The sequence below is a fragment of the Zootermopsis nevadensis genome, unplaced genomic scaffold (genome assembly GCF_977971745.1).
Source record: "Zootermopsis nevadensis isolate Lab colony 2312 unplaced genomic scaffold, Znev_1.0 Znev_ptg000002l, whole genome shotgun sequence".
NCBI lineage: Eukaryota > Metazoa > Arthropoda > Insecta > Blattodea > Termopsidae > Zootermopsis > Zootermopsis nevadensis.
The window spans coordinates 22,483,425-22,500,184 of record NW_028259134.1 but is presented as its reverse complement, the minus strand read 5'-3'; the positions used below and the strand labels follow the sequence as shown (position 1 = coordinate 22,500,184).

Genomic DNA, 16,760 nt, shown 5'->3' with positions numbered 1-16,760 from the left:
AGTGTTCTGTCTGACGACAGGTCCATATGAACAGGATCCTTCCATCCTTTTCTCGGACTGGAACCTGTTCATATACGTTCTTGGCAGATGATCCAGAAGTGGTTTGCCATTGCCTTCTTCTGTGTGTGAATGGAGTAATTGTTGGGATGCCACGGAGAAACCGGGGAAGTCCCCGGAGGAAAACTCTGTGTTTCCTAGACCACGGCCTTGCCTGGTAACCATTTATTAAACCACGTTATGTCTGAACCCAGGCCACAGTCTCCACACCAAATACAATGATCATATGCATACTTCACAATTTGATCATCAGGGACATGTTTGTAAAAAAATGAAAATAATATGTCATGTCTTTAACATTGTTACTGTTCTTTTTATTGAATTTTACACTACGATGGTGTAATATGAATAAGAACAAATTACTGTAGTTCCTTAAAAAGATAATCAACACTTTCTGATAAATTTATTATTCAGAACAATCTACAAATTATAAAATTTAATGCTAAACAGCCTCAGAAGCTGAATCTATATTTTAAAACAATCAAAGAAAATAAATATGTTTTTACTGGAAACACATGTAGTCGTCATGTATCAATATTGACCCGTCTTTGCAATTACAGTGAGGCACTGTCCACTGGAAACATGTCCAGGTTACAGATTGTTCTAGCAGAAACAGCAGGGTCAGAATCATGTAATGACTGTGCCTCATGCGAATAACACAAACAAATATTAATCAATACAGTGAAAATCACCTAAAATGCAACATAAATACATAAATATATATCACAAAATGAAGAACAATATTCATGTAACAAAACACTTCCATAAGGAATACACAAACCATGTGGAAAATTTTTATGTTAAGTCACAAATTACAAACTTCAACACCAGAGTCAAATCTAAAACATCTGTTTGAATTTCTGAGCTGTAAATATAATTCGACTCAATTAGGGATCTCTTTATATGTACCTCTGTTCCACGGAAGCTCCAGTTTCAGCAAAATGAACACCGTCAGTTTCACGACTCTGGTCCTGCACTACAGAGGTTGAAGCTTTATCTTCTACCTCATCAATGACATTTCTTTGCCTAGGAAGTTGTTTCTATTAATAAAATACAAACAAGTAAACAGATAATAATAATGAAGATTTCCGTCTTCTGGGTTGTTGCGCTGTGTAGTCTGGTCAATGAATATATTCATCGCCCTGACGGAGGCAGTATGACCTCTGAAACGTCAGTAAACTTCTACCAGACTACACAGCGCAACAACCCAGAAGACGGAAATCTTCATACTCACCGCTGTGAAAACCTCAAATCTTACACAGATAACAATAATGATTAACCTGCCTATTAAATTTCTTTCAAGAATATACAAAACTGTACAGTCATATATTTTTGTGCATTATTTTTTCTGAAAAATAATGCTATCAGTTAAGAAAACTATTTTTTATCTAAAAATTACCTGCGAGAGCAATAACACAGTAAAAAATAAATCATTAATTATAACCTAAAACACATATCGGCTGGATTAATTGTTCAACAGAAGCATTGATACCCTATTTTCTGATAGGATTTTTATTACTACCAAAAAGATGAGCAGTGAGGATGTCCAGGCTCGAAAGACTTCATTATCATTTATATTTTAAGAATATAAACTTGCCTACCTTTATGTTACAGGACTGTGGAGTATTTTTGTCTGGTATAATGTGGTCAGGAGGACATGTCGTGGCTGACTGTAATAATCCTGGTGTCGGTCCAACACCAACACTCACTTGCGGACATCTTCTGTGTGACGCGTCTTTGAAATAAAATGGATTATAAACCACGCTTTGTTCAAATTACATTTTTGTTATACATTTAATCAAATTTGTAATGACATTTCATGGGACATGGGCGTAGTCTGAACTCCCCTAAACAATTATTCCTCACACCCCCTCATCCCTCCTTACGCCAGCTAAGATATCATAAGTGCTCATACGTCCATCATTACCAAATTTAAAAAATGCAAAAACCTTTTGTATAATCTCAAAGTCACAACAGATTCTGTCCTTTCTTTTCCCTTTTCTACATTTTTTACTTTATTTTCATGACTTGGATTATGATAATATAAATATCTGCAATTTATAACGTTTAACGTTAAATTTTGGATGTCTGGTGACAGATGTGTCCACAAACACCATATGACCTACAAAGCAGGTGTTTTCAGCAAAATTAAGATCAAAAATTGATTTTATTTATATAAAGCTGTGCCCTTGTGTTCTGTTTGGAAAATGTGTGGTTTTATTTACTTCCAGATGTTTAATTCATGTGACATTTTAAGACAATTTTATATAGCAAGATGATACTAGTTTCATGAAAACACAAAATTTGTCTTCTTACCTGACAAAGTCAATGGTAAATACTGAGAAACCTTAATTTTCTTCTTCTTCTCATTTGTCAAAATATTATTATCTTCATCTTGGATCCTGAAGTGAGGTCGTTTTTGGGGTGCAGAAGAGAGTACAGATTTCTGTTTTTCTGATATCTCATCTGTCCGAACAAGTTTCAGATTCTCCATGCACTGATTCTTTGTAACGTCATTCCCCATGTTTATGACATTTTTTGGCAAATTCTCTTTATCTTCTCGTAAGTTACGGTTTTCAATTAACGGAGGTGCAGATAGATTGGCAACACTGTTACCGCGAGTTCTGTTCCATTCTGGTGAGTTCAATAACACTTTTGATACTTCTAGGTTTTGGTAAGTCCCCAACAGTTGCTGATGGTTAGGTTCTTGATGGCTGTTCACAAAGTGAAATTGTGGTTCCAATTGGGGGACAACCGGTATATAAGGCAGGAACTGTGGATGATATGGTCTCGCATTCAAATATTCAAATGAAGGTACTGGTACTGGCGCTCGAAAGACTTGCTGAGGTTGTTGTAAAATGTTAATATTTGGTAAGAGAACCCTTGGATTTAGTTTAGTTGACAACTGAGTGTTTGGCAAGGGACCTTGCCACGTGTTGCCATAGTAGCCAGATGCAACAGACGGGTCACTAGAGACCCCTAAAACTTGGGTCAGTAACATATTAAAGGGCAGAGGCTGTGGAGTTGGAATTATACGATTCTGTTGACTTCTCTGAATGTACAGGAGGTTGTCCACTGCCCTAATAAAGTCGCCTTGACACAACTCTGTAAAAATACAAAAATTAATTAAATAGCAGGTACTGTACATAATATCTGTAAAATTTAGTCTATATTTACGAGTCTAAGTCAACATTAATAAAGATGGCAAGATATAGCTACTGAAATTCAATTGTTTTGAAAATAATTAATTTTGATGTTATCGTAATCACAACACAGACTTACCTAAGACTTTTCTTAAAAAGGCAGGAATGAGTTCAGGAAATAAGCTTTTCAGTCTTTCAAGGTTCTGGTACTGAATAGTATCAAAGTGCTGTAATGGTGGTACAGGCATCATCGGGACCAGCTGTGGCTGCATATTCTAGTAACGCAAATAATAACATTGAATTTGTAACATTAATAACAGTATGCCTAAAGAATGTATGTACAAAAAAATGTAAAGATGATAAAAAGGAATGAAAATTCTTATTTTTAACAGCCTGTTCTATTAAAAAATCAAATAAATGGTGGATTACCCATATAATGCCCCCCCCCAAAAAAAAATTTATCTTCTAAACTAATAGTGAAAAACAGAGAAAGGACAGCACATTATTATTTTTATCAATGTAATCCAAATAAAATAACAATATTGTTCACATTGTAACATTAACCAGAGTGCACGCGACGAATATCTGCATTAAACTTAACCCCTAAACTAAGTGTTGAAGGTAAAAAAATTTATATAGTGCACACACAAATTTTTATACTTGTATTCTCAGGAAGAAATTTGAGTTTTCAAAATCTGACATTAGGTCAGTAAATGGGTGAGATAAAAGTTTACAGGGCAAAAATTACATTTGTAAAACCTCATTTTCTGAAATGTTATCAATATTGTGGAAGCAAATTTTGAGACAGGGTGTCCAAAAACATCTATCAGGGCAAATAAAAGAAAACTAGAGACATATTTCACACCACTGAAAATTATTTTACATATTCCAATAAATATTTTCCTACCAGTCTGTTAATGCCATCGGGTGGTCTGTCATTCATAGTTTTTTGTTGAGACTGTAAATGATGCTGTGATGACTGTCTGTCTTGCTGTTCCGCCAACGGCACTGTTTCTGTGATATCACTTGGTTTTGAACTTGGGTACCTGGCATCCTATTGACAGACATGGTATAATTTTAACTGACTTGTTCACAACTGAAAACACAATGTACTGAAACAAAATTATGCCTCGCATTATTACTAACTGGTCTGCATAGCCAAAAACTAAAGAACTTCCTCGTAACACAACATTCACTGGTCATTTTCAGATAGTTTCTCAGTTCTTTGGCTTGAGGCTAATTACAAAGGTTGGTGTTTCTAAATTAACACACATCTTTGTTTCGTTGCTCGGTATGGTGACTGCCTACGGGCTGGACGATTGAGGTTCGATACCAGACAGTCTCTGCGTTCAAACAGGCACTGGGGCCCACCCAGCCTCCTGTCCAGTGGGTACTGGGTGGTCCCTTCCCCCGGGGATAAAGAGCGGCCGGGGCGTGACCCTAAACACCAACCCCCATCGACTGCCGAGGTTGAGAATGAGCAGGAGCTATACCTTCTGCCCCCTGACCACCTACATGAAAAATTTTGTCCAAAAGTAAGCGTCATTTCAGACTTCTAGCGAACAATAACATATAAATGTCACAAAACTCGTCCTACAACGGCCTTTATCTTTCTCTCATTAAATCTAAGTTTGAATGTATATTTAACATGTTTCACGTACCGTTCTTTGCTTGTAAATCGCGACTACTGATCTTTTTAATAAATGCCCCTTATATGAACTGCATTGGTAACCGAACACATTTCCCAACAGAATAATCGAGCTATTTACGTTATTTAGTTTGAAGGAACAGCCATCGTGACGTCACGATTTATTATTAGTACAACATGACCTTGGAGAAAATTAAAGTTTGACACATTTTATTGTCTGAATTCCTGATATTGCCTTTCATGGAACAGCTGATTATTATCGAACTGATAAAGAACTTTTAACTCGTGCTTATCTCTTTCTTTGTTCAAAGACTGTGATAACTAAAATATCATTTCAGTGCGTGTTGTGGAACAAGAGTCTCGTCCTTGATTCTCAAAAAAGGAATAATTGGATGAGTAAGTAAAGAATACACATGACAAACTGAGAACTGTATACAGAATTTTAGATAGATATCTCCGCTGAACAGACTCCTCCAGAGGCTGACGTTGTGGGTAAGAAAAAATAAAGAAAGATATGGCTAGAAATGGGGCTGATGTCGGGCTTTTGTGAACACGATAATGAACAATATGATTCCATAAAATTCGTGCAATTTATTGTCTTGCTGGAGTACTATCAGCTGGCCAACATAAACAAATTAAAAATACATAACAATTAGTCAAAACAGCCATTCAGAATATGCTGCTGTACTGTCAATCTAAATTTGGACCTTCTGTTCTAAATATCAGTCTTGCAGAACTTTACAGTGAATGGCAGTGGCTCTTAGATAGCGGAGCAGAAGAATACTTACATTTATAGGTTACGGACGGACATTTTGTTCCAAATATTACATTTGGGCGCAAGTATGACCTTCAAATGCCAAAACTTTCAAACTGTCCGCTCGCACTTGTTCGTATCCTGTCGACTTCGACATGATACGAACGCCGAATGGTACGTGAATCCCCGACCTGGTTTTGTCGGCGGTGCATGTGTTATGAAAGTAGAATAGCGTGCAGTCCGAGTTGAAGGATATACATGGTCGAAAATATTTTCAGGAGGACACGTGCAGTGATCAGTTAAAGGTCTGTATCTATGTTCTCTTCAGCCATATAGCCATAAGAAATGTCCGAGTCACCACGTTTAATATGTGAAACTTCTTGAGGGATTTTCATATTTGGTATTAGAGGTGGGGCGCGGCTGAAATGCAATTTGGATGAATTTAATTTTTTTGCATCTCGGTCATTTCGAATTCCTGCATATCTCATATTGAACCTTGCCAATTTTTTTTTAAAATGACATTCTATAGAATTTAGAGTAGGTCATAAAATGTAGGCCTTATTATGATGTATAACTTTAATTCAAAACATTTCTTTCAATGTGGTGACCTTTTAATGAAATACTGATTACGAGTAAGAATAATTATAAGTTCCTTGGTTTAGGCCTATGAAGGATCTATGGAATGTAAATAAATTCTATTCTATACTATTCTATTCTTCTGATGTGATTAGGAAGGTTGTTGTAGTACCATATAGTCTGGTAGATGTTTACCAATGTTTCAGAAGTCCTTAGTGCATCCATTACCAGGGTGGTGACCTCTGAAATACTGGTAAACAATTACCAGACTTTGTGGTGCTATAACCCAGAAGACAGCCACCTTTGTACTCACCGTCAAGATAACCTCAAATCCTACTTCACTGTGATTAACTTTGCAATAGCATATTTGTAATTGCAACAAAATTTAAGCAATAAGTTAAAGGTACTGTAGTCCCTCATAAGCTGTAGAGGCTATGAAGATGAAGATCTTCATACTTGTTGCAATGAGAACTCAGAATCACACCTGTAGAGGTTATGTTACTGAAAAACACTGCAGTTGGCAAGCCAATGGAGATGCCATTATAGCCTTGTCCCTAGAAAATGTGAATTTCTTGATGTGGAAGCCATTGATTTTTTAAAATAGTGCATACATAAATAAAATTCCATGGTTGGCGAAACTGAATTTAAATGGAAAACCACACATACACAAAATCTGCAGATGGCGAAACTGGTTGGGAAGAGACTGATATGTTCTTCATATCAAAAGTGTGGCAATTGAGTGGCCATACAAAATCTTACATGTTGATGTCTTATACTAACCTAAATACCAAAAATAACAACACATCAATTAACTTGTAAACCAATGACAAAATGATCTGCATATAAAGACATCAAGGATTATTAAATAAACAGAATAGTGCAAACTCTTAGTAACATAATTTTTATTTGAAACCAGTATCATGGTAGCAACTTTCTGGCAAATTTAATATTTCTTATTTTCAGGACAAGGACTTGCACAAAATCAAGTTTCAGACATGTCTAAACGTTCAGTGGATTTAATAGAATGTGGTATTTGTATGGAGCGATTCAACCAAGATGACTGTAAACCAAAGTTCCTGCAATGCTACCACACATACTGTTCTAACTGCCTCACTAAGATCCAGAAGGTAACAGTATTTTCAGAAGATTATTGTATACAAATATTTTACCTTATGAAGGTTACTGATATGTCCTTTGGGTTATTTATTAAGTGAAGATGTTTCGACTGTACAAGATAGGTTAACATAGAGCATCAGTGTCACTTCTGGTGTGTATTTGTGTCATATTTGAGGGGATCAGTAAAAGAAACATGTCATGCCATCTCTTGACAGTTAATGAAAATTACTTGCGACTCTTAACAACATAAGTTACCATAAAAATATTTAAGTACAAGTTTTCTATGAGTATGAGTGGAATGATGTGAGATGTGAAGACCCACGTAAATAATAACACATGCGTGTGTATTCAGCAGATGACGCTGAAAAGTAGATAGAGATCGTAACGAAGGAAAAAAAATGGTTAAGATGAAAGTGATTGGCTGTGAGAGGGATAGCACGGATGTCACCAGGGCTGCCAAAATACATGATTTGCATGCTTTTATTACCCAATTTCTGCGGTTTCCGTCCCAGTAACCTCGCTACCTATCAGATTTGGGGCCCAGAACGTCTGCCCGTTTTCCACGCCAGGAATCAAATCCCAGTTGTACCTGCATCCAGTCACTTTAGTTATTGAGTTATCTCATCTTATATAGAATTTTGGCACTGATTACACATTTATTATATTTAAAAGAATAATACAGTTGGTGGTGGAGTGGAATTCTTATGCCCAAGCTGTCAAAAATTGACTCGAGTTGGCAAAAAGGGCGTGTCAGCTCTCCAGGACAACTTCTACGTGCTTCCTCTGAGTACTTCTGTTAAGGATCGGAATGATGATATTTACATGTCGGATGACGGCGAGGAAATCGACACAACCAAAGAAGCTGGTAGAGTGAAGAACAGGTTTGTTTTGCTAGATCTGTACATGATGAAGTTAAAGGGAGAGAGGGGGAAAAAAAGGAGATTTTTCAGATTATTTGAAGATATTATCTGAAATTAGGAAATTTCAGAAAATACTGATGTTAAATTATGTAAAACATATATTAACCAATTCTCACAAGTGGACAACAAATGTAGACATTTAATATAAGCACATTGTAAGCGTTAGTTATGAATGCTGATATTGTTCCTTTGGGTAGTAACCCCATGTGGACTTATAAGTAGATACTAACATTTCAGAGGTATATACTGCCTCTATCCTCAGGACATGGACAAAGTATGTCGTCATCGTCTCAATTATCAAAGTACAGCTTGCAAACATGATGCACTCTTCTTCGAAGCTGCATAATGGTACTATTTGTAATTATCATATCAGCAGTGGCGTTTTTATCTTTCTTTTGCTATGTAAGCCCTCTGGTCATATGTATACCTCAAAGAATTCCAGAGGCTGTAGGTTTTTTCTCAGTATAGCACTGCAAGTTTATCCATTATAAAATGACTAGAAATGACGATGAATTTTCCAAAAATAAAACTTTGACGCTGTGTTTACAGGCTGGCGAATGTGTGGTGCGACACGTGTCTTAAGGTTGCAGGCCCAGAGTGCTCTGTCCATGTTACATGCAACCTGGAAGATGGTAAGAAACGTCTGAAAGAAGATTTAGAGTCTGCACTAAAAGAGGCAAGTATGGAATTGGATCGAGAAATAAAAGTCAGAGAACGACAATTAACTCATCTGCAGGCAGCACATCAGGCGTGGAAATCTGGTCTGGTAGAGCACCTTGAGGATCAGATAAATGCGCAGAGCATCGCCCTCACTGTCGCGCGCTCCGAAGTCGAATCGCTGAATTGCCTCAAAGCTCTCCAAAATGAAGGTGACCCCTCTGTCATTGTGTCCGCCATTAAGGATAGTAAGGCTCTGGTAACCAGCGTACAAGGTCGCTCCAAACCTGCCATCAAGCAGGCAACTCTTCTGACAGCTCTTCAGATATGCAACATGATAATTCAGCCTACGTTGGACGGCCATGATGAAAATAAAGATAAAGTACAGAACTGGAGGATGGAAGTTAGAACAAGTGACAGCAATGAAGAACTGGCATTGGTGTATCTCATGTACCGCCTCTTAGAAAAGAAGGGCGAAGAAACGGGGACGGCGAATGGATCTTGGAAACTGGTCGACAAACCAAGGAAAATGATTCATGTTTCTAAAGGACGGAGCTCTTCTGTTCACAGCGCGGACCACAGAAATCTTGTCCGTACGGCTTCGTACTCCACCGAGTCCCTTCCTTCAGCCTTCGACACTAAAATAATTTTAAGTAAAAGTTCATATAAACTGAAAAAACAGTTGCAGTGTTTCTTTGATATAGCCATCGGAGGAAAATTGAGCGGAAGAATTGTCATTCAACTTCGGCCCGACGTGACGCCAAAAATGTGTGCAAATTTTGTTGCTTTGTGCACAGGTGAGCTGGGATATGGGTACAAGGGCAGTAAGATTTTCAAATCTAGACCTGACAATTACATACTAGGTGGAGATTTTGAAAACAATGATGGTTCTGGAGGTCATTCGATTTATAATCAGAAAAGTTTGTTTATAGCAGATGACTGTGGGCTCAGGGATGAGAAGGGGGCCGTGCGAATGAAGGGTATGGGTACGGACGAGAGGACGGGGGGCGGGCTGGTAGGATCACAGTTCCATATCTGGGTTGGAGACAGGGATTTCAAGCAATTTACTCGAACCCTCGTTATCGGAAAGGTGACCGAAGGGTTGGAACTGTGCACATTTATATCCAATTTAAAAACTTACAGGATCGATCGCGGCACTTTTATTAGGAACGGCGATGTCATCATCCAGGACTGCGGAAAACTGTGAAATCGCGGCTGACTTGAGCGTGATACTTTGATTTTGTCGTGTCACGAAATTCTCGGTACGAGTTCTGATGGCAGAACAAAGTACGCGTAAGTGCTACCAATAAAGATGATGACATTTAAAATTTTTTTTTAGCACAATAACTACGCGTAGCAAAGGTGTACAATAGCGGATTATACACATGTGATTTGGGTATATTATTTTTATGTTATTGTACTAGTTATGATAATGCTCAGTATGAGTTCTGATGACATAAGTGATTACATTTAAAAAATCGTATGACGATATATAATTATACACAGGAAAGATCTATAAGAAATATGATATTTTTCATTCTATCTTAAAACAATGTTAATACAATCTTGAAGGAGAATGTAGGCTATTTTTTATGTTAACAGAATATGTGATTTATATTTGTTAAAATTGTTTTTATATGAATATGTGTCCTGAAAATATGAATGTAAGAATGGATCAAAAACATGAAATATGAAAATTGTGTTTGAAGTAAGATTTGTTAAAACTGTGTAAGGAATTGAATTAAATAGTTTTTGTATCTAGAGATTTTAGTAATGGTACAGTTTGCGTAACTTTGGGATGAAGGTGACGAAGACGTTAAGTTGCACGAGTTGAGGCGGAACGTAAAATTACAGACTTAAAGAAACGTCAGCCGACTTACGTGACTTAACGTATTTTTAACAGAATCGCAAAGGACCTCAACATTTTCTATTTCAGAAAGGTTTTTACTTCAACGCTTACTTAAATGTATTTTTAAGAATAAATTGGAAGTTAATGTTACTTATATATGAAGCACTTTCGCTGAGCGACGTTCCCTTCCCTTGCCTCGGATGACTTCACGGCGCAGAAGTTAATAGTTATCAAATTCCCTACACGAAGGGCTTCCGTCAGTATTGGAAGCAGATGGATTTTTCAGAGACACGTAATTAATCCTTCGCCATTCCTTTTAAAGAACTAGTGTGTGGTGACATTAAAATTTATATGAAATTTTTAATCACATTGTTTTACTTACACCTGAATAAATGTTTACAATAATTTACTGAGATGCGTCTTACTTGTTTTTATTGGGTCCCACAGACTTACCTAACCTAACCTAACATAACCTATTCGCTAGCCACCTGGTGTTCATTCATGTTACCAGATAAACCCATTTTTATTCTGAAATAGTCACGGGGGGGGGGGGGGGACATAAAAATTTTCATTTGCAAAAAAACTGTATCGGAGGGTACAATCAGACCGATGTTTCTACACACTTTTTAACAAACACCCTGTACCATAGCTATGCTTGTACTGAGAGGTGGGTCAGTTTTATGAAAAATTTCATTTCAAGAGTTGTAATGGTTTAGTAACAAATGAATTCAGAAATTTTAAATAATATTGGCACTTTCAAGCCCAGTGGTAACTATGTATACCACCTTCTTTAATAACCAGTAAGACCCTGCCGAACTTTACCCCTTGCTCTGTTTATCTTCGTTTCAACTTCTCTTCAACAGATCTTAATGAGGACGAGTGGGCAATGCCTGGGAACCTTCATAGCCTGAAAGTTATCTGTTTCCCCTTTTAAATGCAGTGTCTGTCACTAGTAATCCTCTCGTTTTAGTCGTCGATTCGTTTAAGACTGTTTAAACTGGGAAGGTAAATGATACTTAAGTGTTGTCCTTGTCACTACGTGTCTTAATGCCTTCTGCCCTCTTCTTGCAAGTGACGCCAGATGGCACAGGCTTAAATAACTCTGTAACCGAAATATGTGCAGCTGAAGGGCAACGTTTGGTCAAGATCCTTGGCCACTTCCCGGGAGCCACACAAACTGCGAGTACTTCAAAATTATTTTGAAACCCTCACATATTTGTGGACTGTGAGTTTCTGGGTCATCTAGATCAGTGGTATTCAACATTTTTTGTTCGCGTACCCCCAGATATAATTTCTCTTCAACTTTGCACCACCAAAGTTGTTGGTGTATAATTCAAGTTGTACATAGTATATAATCTACATATAAAATAAATTAAATAAATTACATTACTGATTATTCAGTGTTTATCATAAAATAATATTTTTTTTAAATTTCACGTACCCCCTAAGATGTCTTCGCGTACCCCCAGATATAATTTCTCTTCAACTTTGTACCCCCAAAGTTGTTGGTGTATCATTCAAGTTATACATAGTATATAATATACATTTAAAATAAATTAAATAAATTACATTACTGATTATTCAGTGTTTATCATAAAATAATATTTTTTTTTTAAATTTCACGTACCCCCAAAGATGTCTTCGCGTACCCCAGGTTGAATACCACTGATCTAGACGACAGTCGGGATATAGGGTTCACGCTGTGGAAAGCAGGGATCGTAAATTAAAGTAGGTCACCACAGTTTACTTCTAAATTTCATAATTCATTACTGAACATTTTTGCAACTGTGCGTTTTGCCTCCGGATTTCATTAATTGGTTTATTTCAGTAATAAAAAATAATCTACTGTTTCCCTAAACAGCATTAAGCGATTTATCTTCAGATTCTTCTGATCGAGTTTTCTTTGAGGTACGAACAGCATTTATTTAGAGTTCGTATGTTTACCGACTGAATCATGGCTGCCCCTTCCTTTCACCAACCTGTGAGATAACCTCATAGATTGTTACCAGGAGAATCAATAGTTTATGCCTGATAAATGCACAAATGAAGCGAGCGGTACAATTTTAAAGACGCCGTCCCTTACAAATATCATTTTGGAGTTAATACGTATTGAACAAATACCACAGAATGATTTAGATAAGTTGCGGCCTTAAATCTTAACTAACCTTTGCCACATCGTTAAATAAAACATTTAATCAGCAAAGAGGAAAGGTACCGCGCCTCTAATTAAATGAATTTGCCAATTAAATGCCTTGCGCCTTCCTTATTTGTGCTACATGGATGAAATTAATACGCAATGGTGAGTCGTGTCTGTGCGCATGCGTCATTGATGGCAACACTCGACAGATTTTTATTAAATTTGATATTGGGAGTATACAATACAACTATTCTTATCGTTACAATTTTTTTTTCAAATAGTTTTGATGTTATTATTTAACCAAACTGAAGAAAAGTAACATTTATAACAATGGATTTGTATCGGAAATAAATTAACAACAGAACAAATGAGGTAAATAAAACGCAAAGAGTGAAAAATGGCCTCCGTCAGCTCACACAGATGGCAGGAAGTGTCTCTATAAAAATATCCTTATCTCCACGTGTCTCCAATTCACTGTAACCGGGGACCAACTCCACTATCACTGCCTTTGAACAGCGATGATTACAGGGCGTTTCAAAAACATTTAGATAATGTTTCATATTCAAAATAGGTCAAAACACAGATAATCATTTTTATTAATAGAAATTTTCTATTGTCCTCACCTAAGCGAGCACTGGAAGCTCTATTCTCAGCGTACACGAAACCAAAACATAACTTTATCAGTTTTCTAATAAACTGCTCATTATGAGAAAAACTGGTGAGTTACAAAGCAAAATATAGTTGTGATTGACGTCGAAACATTTTTTTTTAAAATATTTAACAATAATTCCTGACTTCGGTGTGAAAACGTGATAGAACTTGTGACACACACTGTACCTAATTTCCAATTAACAAGCCGTTAAGTATTAGCCTTGGCAATTAATTGCCTCAACCATCCCGCTGTGTTGCTAACAAGTTGCTACCGTACACATATGACGTAACCCAATGATTCTCGTGTGCATCAAGCCTCCAAGCCTCCGACGTTCAGTAACAAAACTACGGTTCGCGTTGACCCACGTCCTGTAAGTGCGAGCTCACCCTAAAATCTGTGGCGCGTCGGGAGAACATCGTTAAGTGACAGTGTTTCTGCGCGATCACCAACAACATTTGCCTTCAAAGTGTGGACTTCAACAGGTAAGAGAAAACACGATGTAATCCATCTTCTTTACCACTTCGATGCTACGAACGACAAATATCGTATAGAAACAGTGGCTTTATTTACTGGGAATGCTTTTAATGTATGAAATTCGGTGAAAAAGACTCTTCTAGTGCCAATTGTAGTTTAAAATGTTTGTGGTTGTCATGGAAATGTAACTTGCACGTTAATTTAAAACAAAACGGCATGACAGGTATTATTAACCATTTCACGGATATCTTCGAGTATACTCGTTGACATGCTCAGAAAGTTTGTAAGATTGTCTGGAGCCTGGTCTCCAATAATATATATTCACAGGGCGTTTTAATACGCGAAGAAAATGTCGGTGTTCTTATCCCTTCAGTGCGTAAAAATCATTCTGTTACTGTGATTCGAATTTAAATATTTCTGTCAGGTACACCGGAAGTAGGGCGGGCAACATCACATCCTGCTTGCTTCACCGCGCACGTATAACGCCGAGAACTTGTGACGCCAGATATGAAACATTTTCGACATCAGGGACAAAAATATCGCAGACATATTATGCACTGTTCTGCCGAATGTGCCAGAAACACGACGCGCAGTTCTTTCCGTACCTGCCTTCTCCTTAACCCTCGACGTGATTGTTGTCGGGTGTTTGTAACTCCGCGTTTGCGCACAAAGAGTATTAACGTGTTCCGTATGATTCTCAGAATAAACAGCGATTATTTCCTTAAACAGCGTTAACCAGCTGATCTTTGTAATGGTGAAGCCTTGTGTTTTCTTCGCGGTACGGACTGAATTCATAAATATTATTTAGATAGCTTTGGCATCAAAGGGTAAATCCAACAGTAATAAACAATGCATTCGTACCCAAACCGCATTTATGAGCTTCGTTGTAAACAGCGATCATTTCCTTAAACAGCGTTAACCACTTGATCTTTGTAATGGTAAGGAGACGTGTTTTCTTCGCGGTACGGACTGGATTCTTAAATAATCTTTAAACGATTTTCGGCTTTATCCTTAACAGAAGGACGAGCGGGCATTGCCTGGGGACCTTCTAGCTATAAGATGCTCTTTCTCCCCCCCAGATATCGAAGTGTCTCTCACTTCTCCCCCACCAATTTCCTCTCTCTCTCTCTCTCTCTCTCTCTCTTCGGCTTCAAAGGATTAATTAGCGTTTTAGTCGTATTATTTCCTTAAACAAGGTTAACCAGTTGATCTTCGTAATGGTCAAGTGTAGTGTTTTCTTCGCGGTACGGACTGAATTCGTAAGTTTCATTTGAAAGAGCTTCGGCTCCAAAGGTTAATTAGCGTTTTAGTCGTATTATTTCCTTAAACAAGGTTAACCAGTTGATCTTCGTAATGGTGAAGTGTTGTGTTTTCTTCGCGGTACGGACTGAATTCTTAAATAATATTTAGAGTTTCAAAGAGTCAACGAAAACTGGTAATAAGAAAGAACAGCTCAGAACATCTCAATAATAGGACCGATATAATTATCCTTGAAATCGAAGTTTGTGTGATATTACCAGATAAATAAACGAAACTCTCACCCATTCGTAACTTTAAAGCAATGACAATTAAAATTTACCATGGAACGTGAAAGTACAAAACCTCCATCTAACGACATATTCTGATCGAGCTTCAAGTGACTCATTCCTTTGGCAGGCCCCGAATTGAGATGTCGAAACAACGAATGGCTATCCCGAGTGAGGGATTTCGTGGTTTTTCTTCAGTACATATCAGATGACCCATGACTGCTTACAGCTAAGTTATTTCCGACTTTTAAATCATGAACCATTTTAACATTATACACAATATAAACTCGACAGCTGAAATCGCGTCGTTAAATAGCTCGATAATCGGTTAGGTTGTTCAGCATACAAAGGAACTCCCTAATGAGGGTAGATGACGCGGACCTGGAGAACATAACACAGATGAGGTATGCGAACACCTTGTCATATTTTGGCACTGGCGTCTCGTGTGACTTACCACACCACGTGGAGATCAACACAAGGCACTGCCCTCCAGATTACTACCATTTGGCCCAGTGGCATCGTTTGACGGCCGAGGGACCTCCATCCGGTTGGATGACAGCAGCTACTTCGGTAGGACTTGAGGTTTTCACGGAGGTGAGTCTGAAGATGGCTGTCTTCTGGGTAGCTGCTCCGTGTTTCAGAGTCCCTTACTCCCTCCGTCATCAGGGCGATGAAATTTCTACCAGACTACACGGCGCAACAACTCAGAAGTCAGCCATCTTCAAGTGATAAAATACACTTTATACTGACAGATCATGAGGAGACTTAGACGAAACCAGCTGACGGATAAATTCTAATAAGAACAGAGAGAAAACTGGTCACGTGGTCACGCAGCTGCCAGTAAACAAACAAGGCGTCAGTCTGACTGACGACGTTTTAAATATTTTTTTGTTTATTTACAAAACAAGCACAGATCATATCCGTCCATTCTGTTGGCAATATCAGAAACAGATTTAGAACAAACTTGGTATTGGAGGTCAAAATAGAAGCTGTCGGACTGGTGCGTATTTGGGCGTGGTAAGAAGGTCTGAAGTCAAAGGTGGATATTTAGGACTGAGTCTAATAATTTTTTTATTTTAACATTTCATAAAAGTCAGCACAATTTACTTTAAAACAAATTAACCAAACACTTGCATCTGGTATTAGCAAGTTTAAAGTCGCTTTAACTGCATGGTTACTCGTGTGGTTTAATATCGTAACGAAAGGCAATCCAGTGGAGACGATGGACCGCCTTGTGTATACAATGTGCAA

At 37.7% G+C, this 16,760-nt stretch overlaps 3 protein-coding genes across 10 annotated transcripts in view; 2 read left to right on the top strand and 1 right to left on the bottom strand.

Moving 5' to 3' along the window:
- Nucleotides 1-443: 443 nt before the first annotated feature.
- On the bottom strand, nt 444-16,097 carry LOC110839995 (uncharacterized). Of its 6 annotated transcripts, none has more exons than XM_022084653.2 (6): nt 15,964-16,097; nt 4,108-4,254; nt 3,340-3,475; nt 2,374-3,162; nt 1,659-1,792; nt 444-1,097 (listed from the first exon to the last, which is right to left on the bottom strand). In XM_022084653.2, exons 2-6 carry the CDS (start codon nt 4,141-4,143, stop codon nt 957-959), a joined length of 1,236 nt encoding a protein of 411 aa, XP_021940345.2. In that variant the 5' UTR covers nt 4,144-4,254; nt 15,964-16,097; the 3' UTR covers nt 444-956. The 6 variants fall into 6 exon arrangements, with proteins under 6 accessions (XP_021940345.2, XP_021940346.2, XP_021940344.2 ...); XM_022084654.2 differs by lacking the exon at nt 15,964-16,097 and adding an exon at nt 5,637-5,757; XM_022084652.2 differs by lacking the exon at nt 15,964-16,097 and adding an exon at nt 4,862-5,001.
- Nucleotides 5,101-11,133, top strand: LOC110839994 (uncharacterized). Of its 2 annotated transcripts, none has more exons than XM_087353996.1 (4): nt 5,101-5,244; nt 7,142-7,305; nt 7,967-8,175; nt 8,764-11,133. In XM_087353996.1, exons 1-4 carry the CDS (start codon nt 5,241-5,243, stop codon nt 10,076-10,078), a joined length of 1,692 nt encoding a protein of 563 aa, XP_087210122.1. In that variant the 5' UTR covers nt 5,101-5,240; the 3' UTR covers nt 10,079-11,133. The 2 variants fall into 2 exon arrangements, with proteins under 2 accessions (XP_087210122.1, XP_087210125.1); XM_087353999.1 differs by lacking the exon at nt 5,101-5,244 and adding an exon at nt 5,757-5,907.
- The window catches only part of LOC110840003 (uncharacterized), a 41,395-nt gene continuing 38,468 nt past the window's right edge, over nt 13,834-16,760 (top strand). Inside the window, exon 1 of one of the 2 annotated variants that reach the window (XM_087353941.1) lies at nt 13,834-13,991. The gene's annotated coding sequence lies outside the window, so the exon portion shown is untranslated. Of the gene's footprint in view, nt 13,992-16,017; nt 16,104-16,760 lie in introns of those variants that run through there. The other variant, XM_087353946.1, reaches the window with a different exon arrangement.

Excerpts from the sequence above, each read along its gene's own strand:
- LOC110839995 (XM_022084650.2), bottom strand. The coding sequence starts at position 4,403 with ATGACCAGTGAATGTTGTGTTACGAGGAAGTTCTTTAGTTTTTGGCTA. Across the intron at positions 3,476-4,107 it reads CCGATGGCATTAACAGACTG|AATATGCAGCCACAGCTGGT; the intron begins GTAGGAAAATAT and ends TTGCGTTACTAG. Across the intron at positions 3,163-3,339 it reads CTTTTTAAGAAAAGTCTTAG|AGTTGTGTCAAGGCGACTTT; the intron begins GTAAGTCTGTGT and ends GTATTTTTACAG.
- LOC110839994 (XM_087353996.1), top strand. Across the intron at positions 7,306-7,966 it reads GCCTCACTAAGATCCAGAAG|AATAATACAGTTGGTGGTGG; the intron begins GTAACAGTATTT and ends TATATTTAAAAG. Across the intron at positions 8,176-8,763 it reads GCTGGTAGAGTGAAGAACAG|GCTGGCGAATGTGTGGTGCG; the intron begins GTTTGTTTTGCT and ends CTGTGTTTACAG.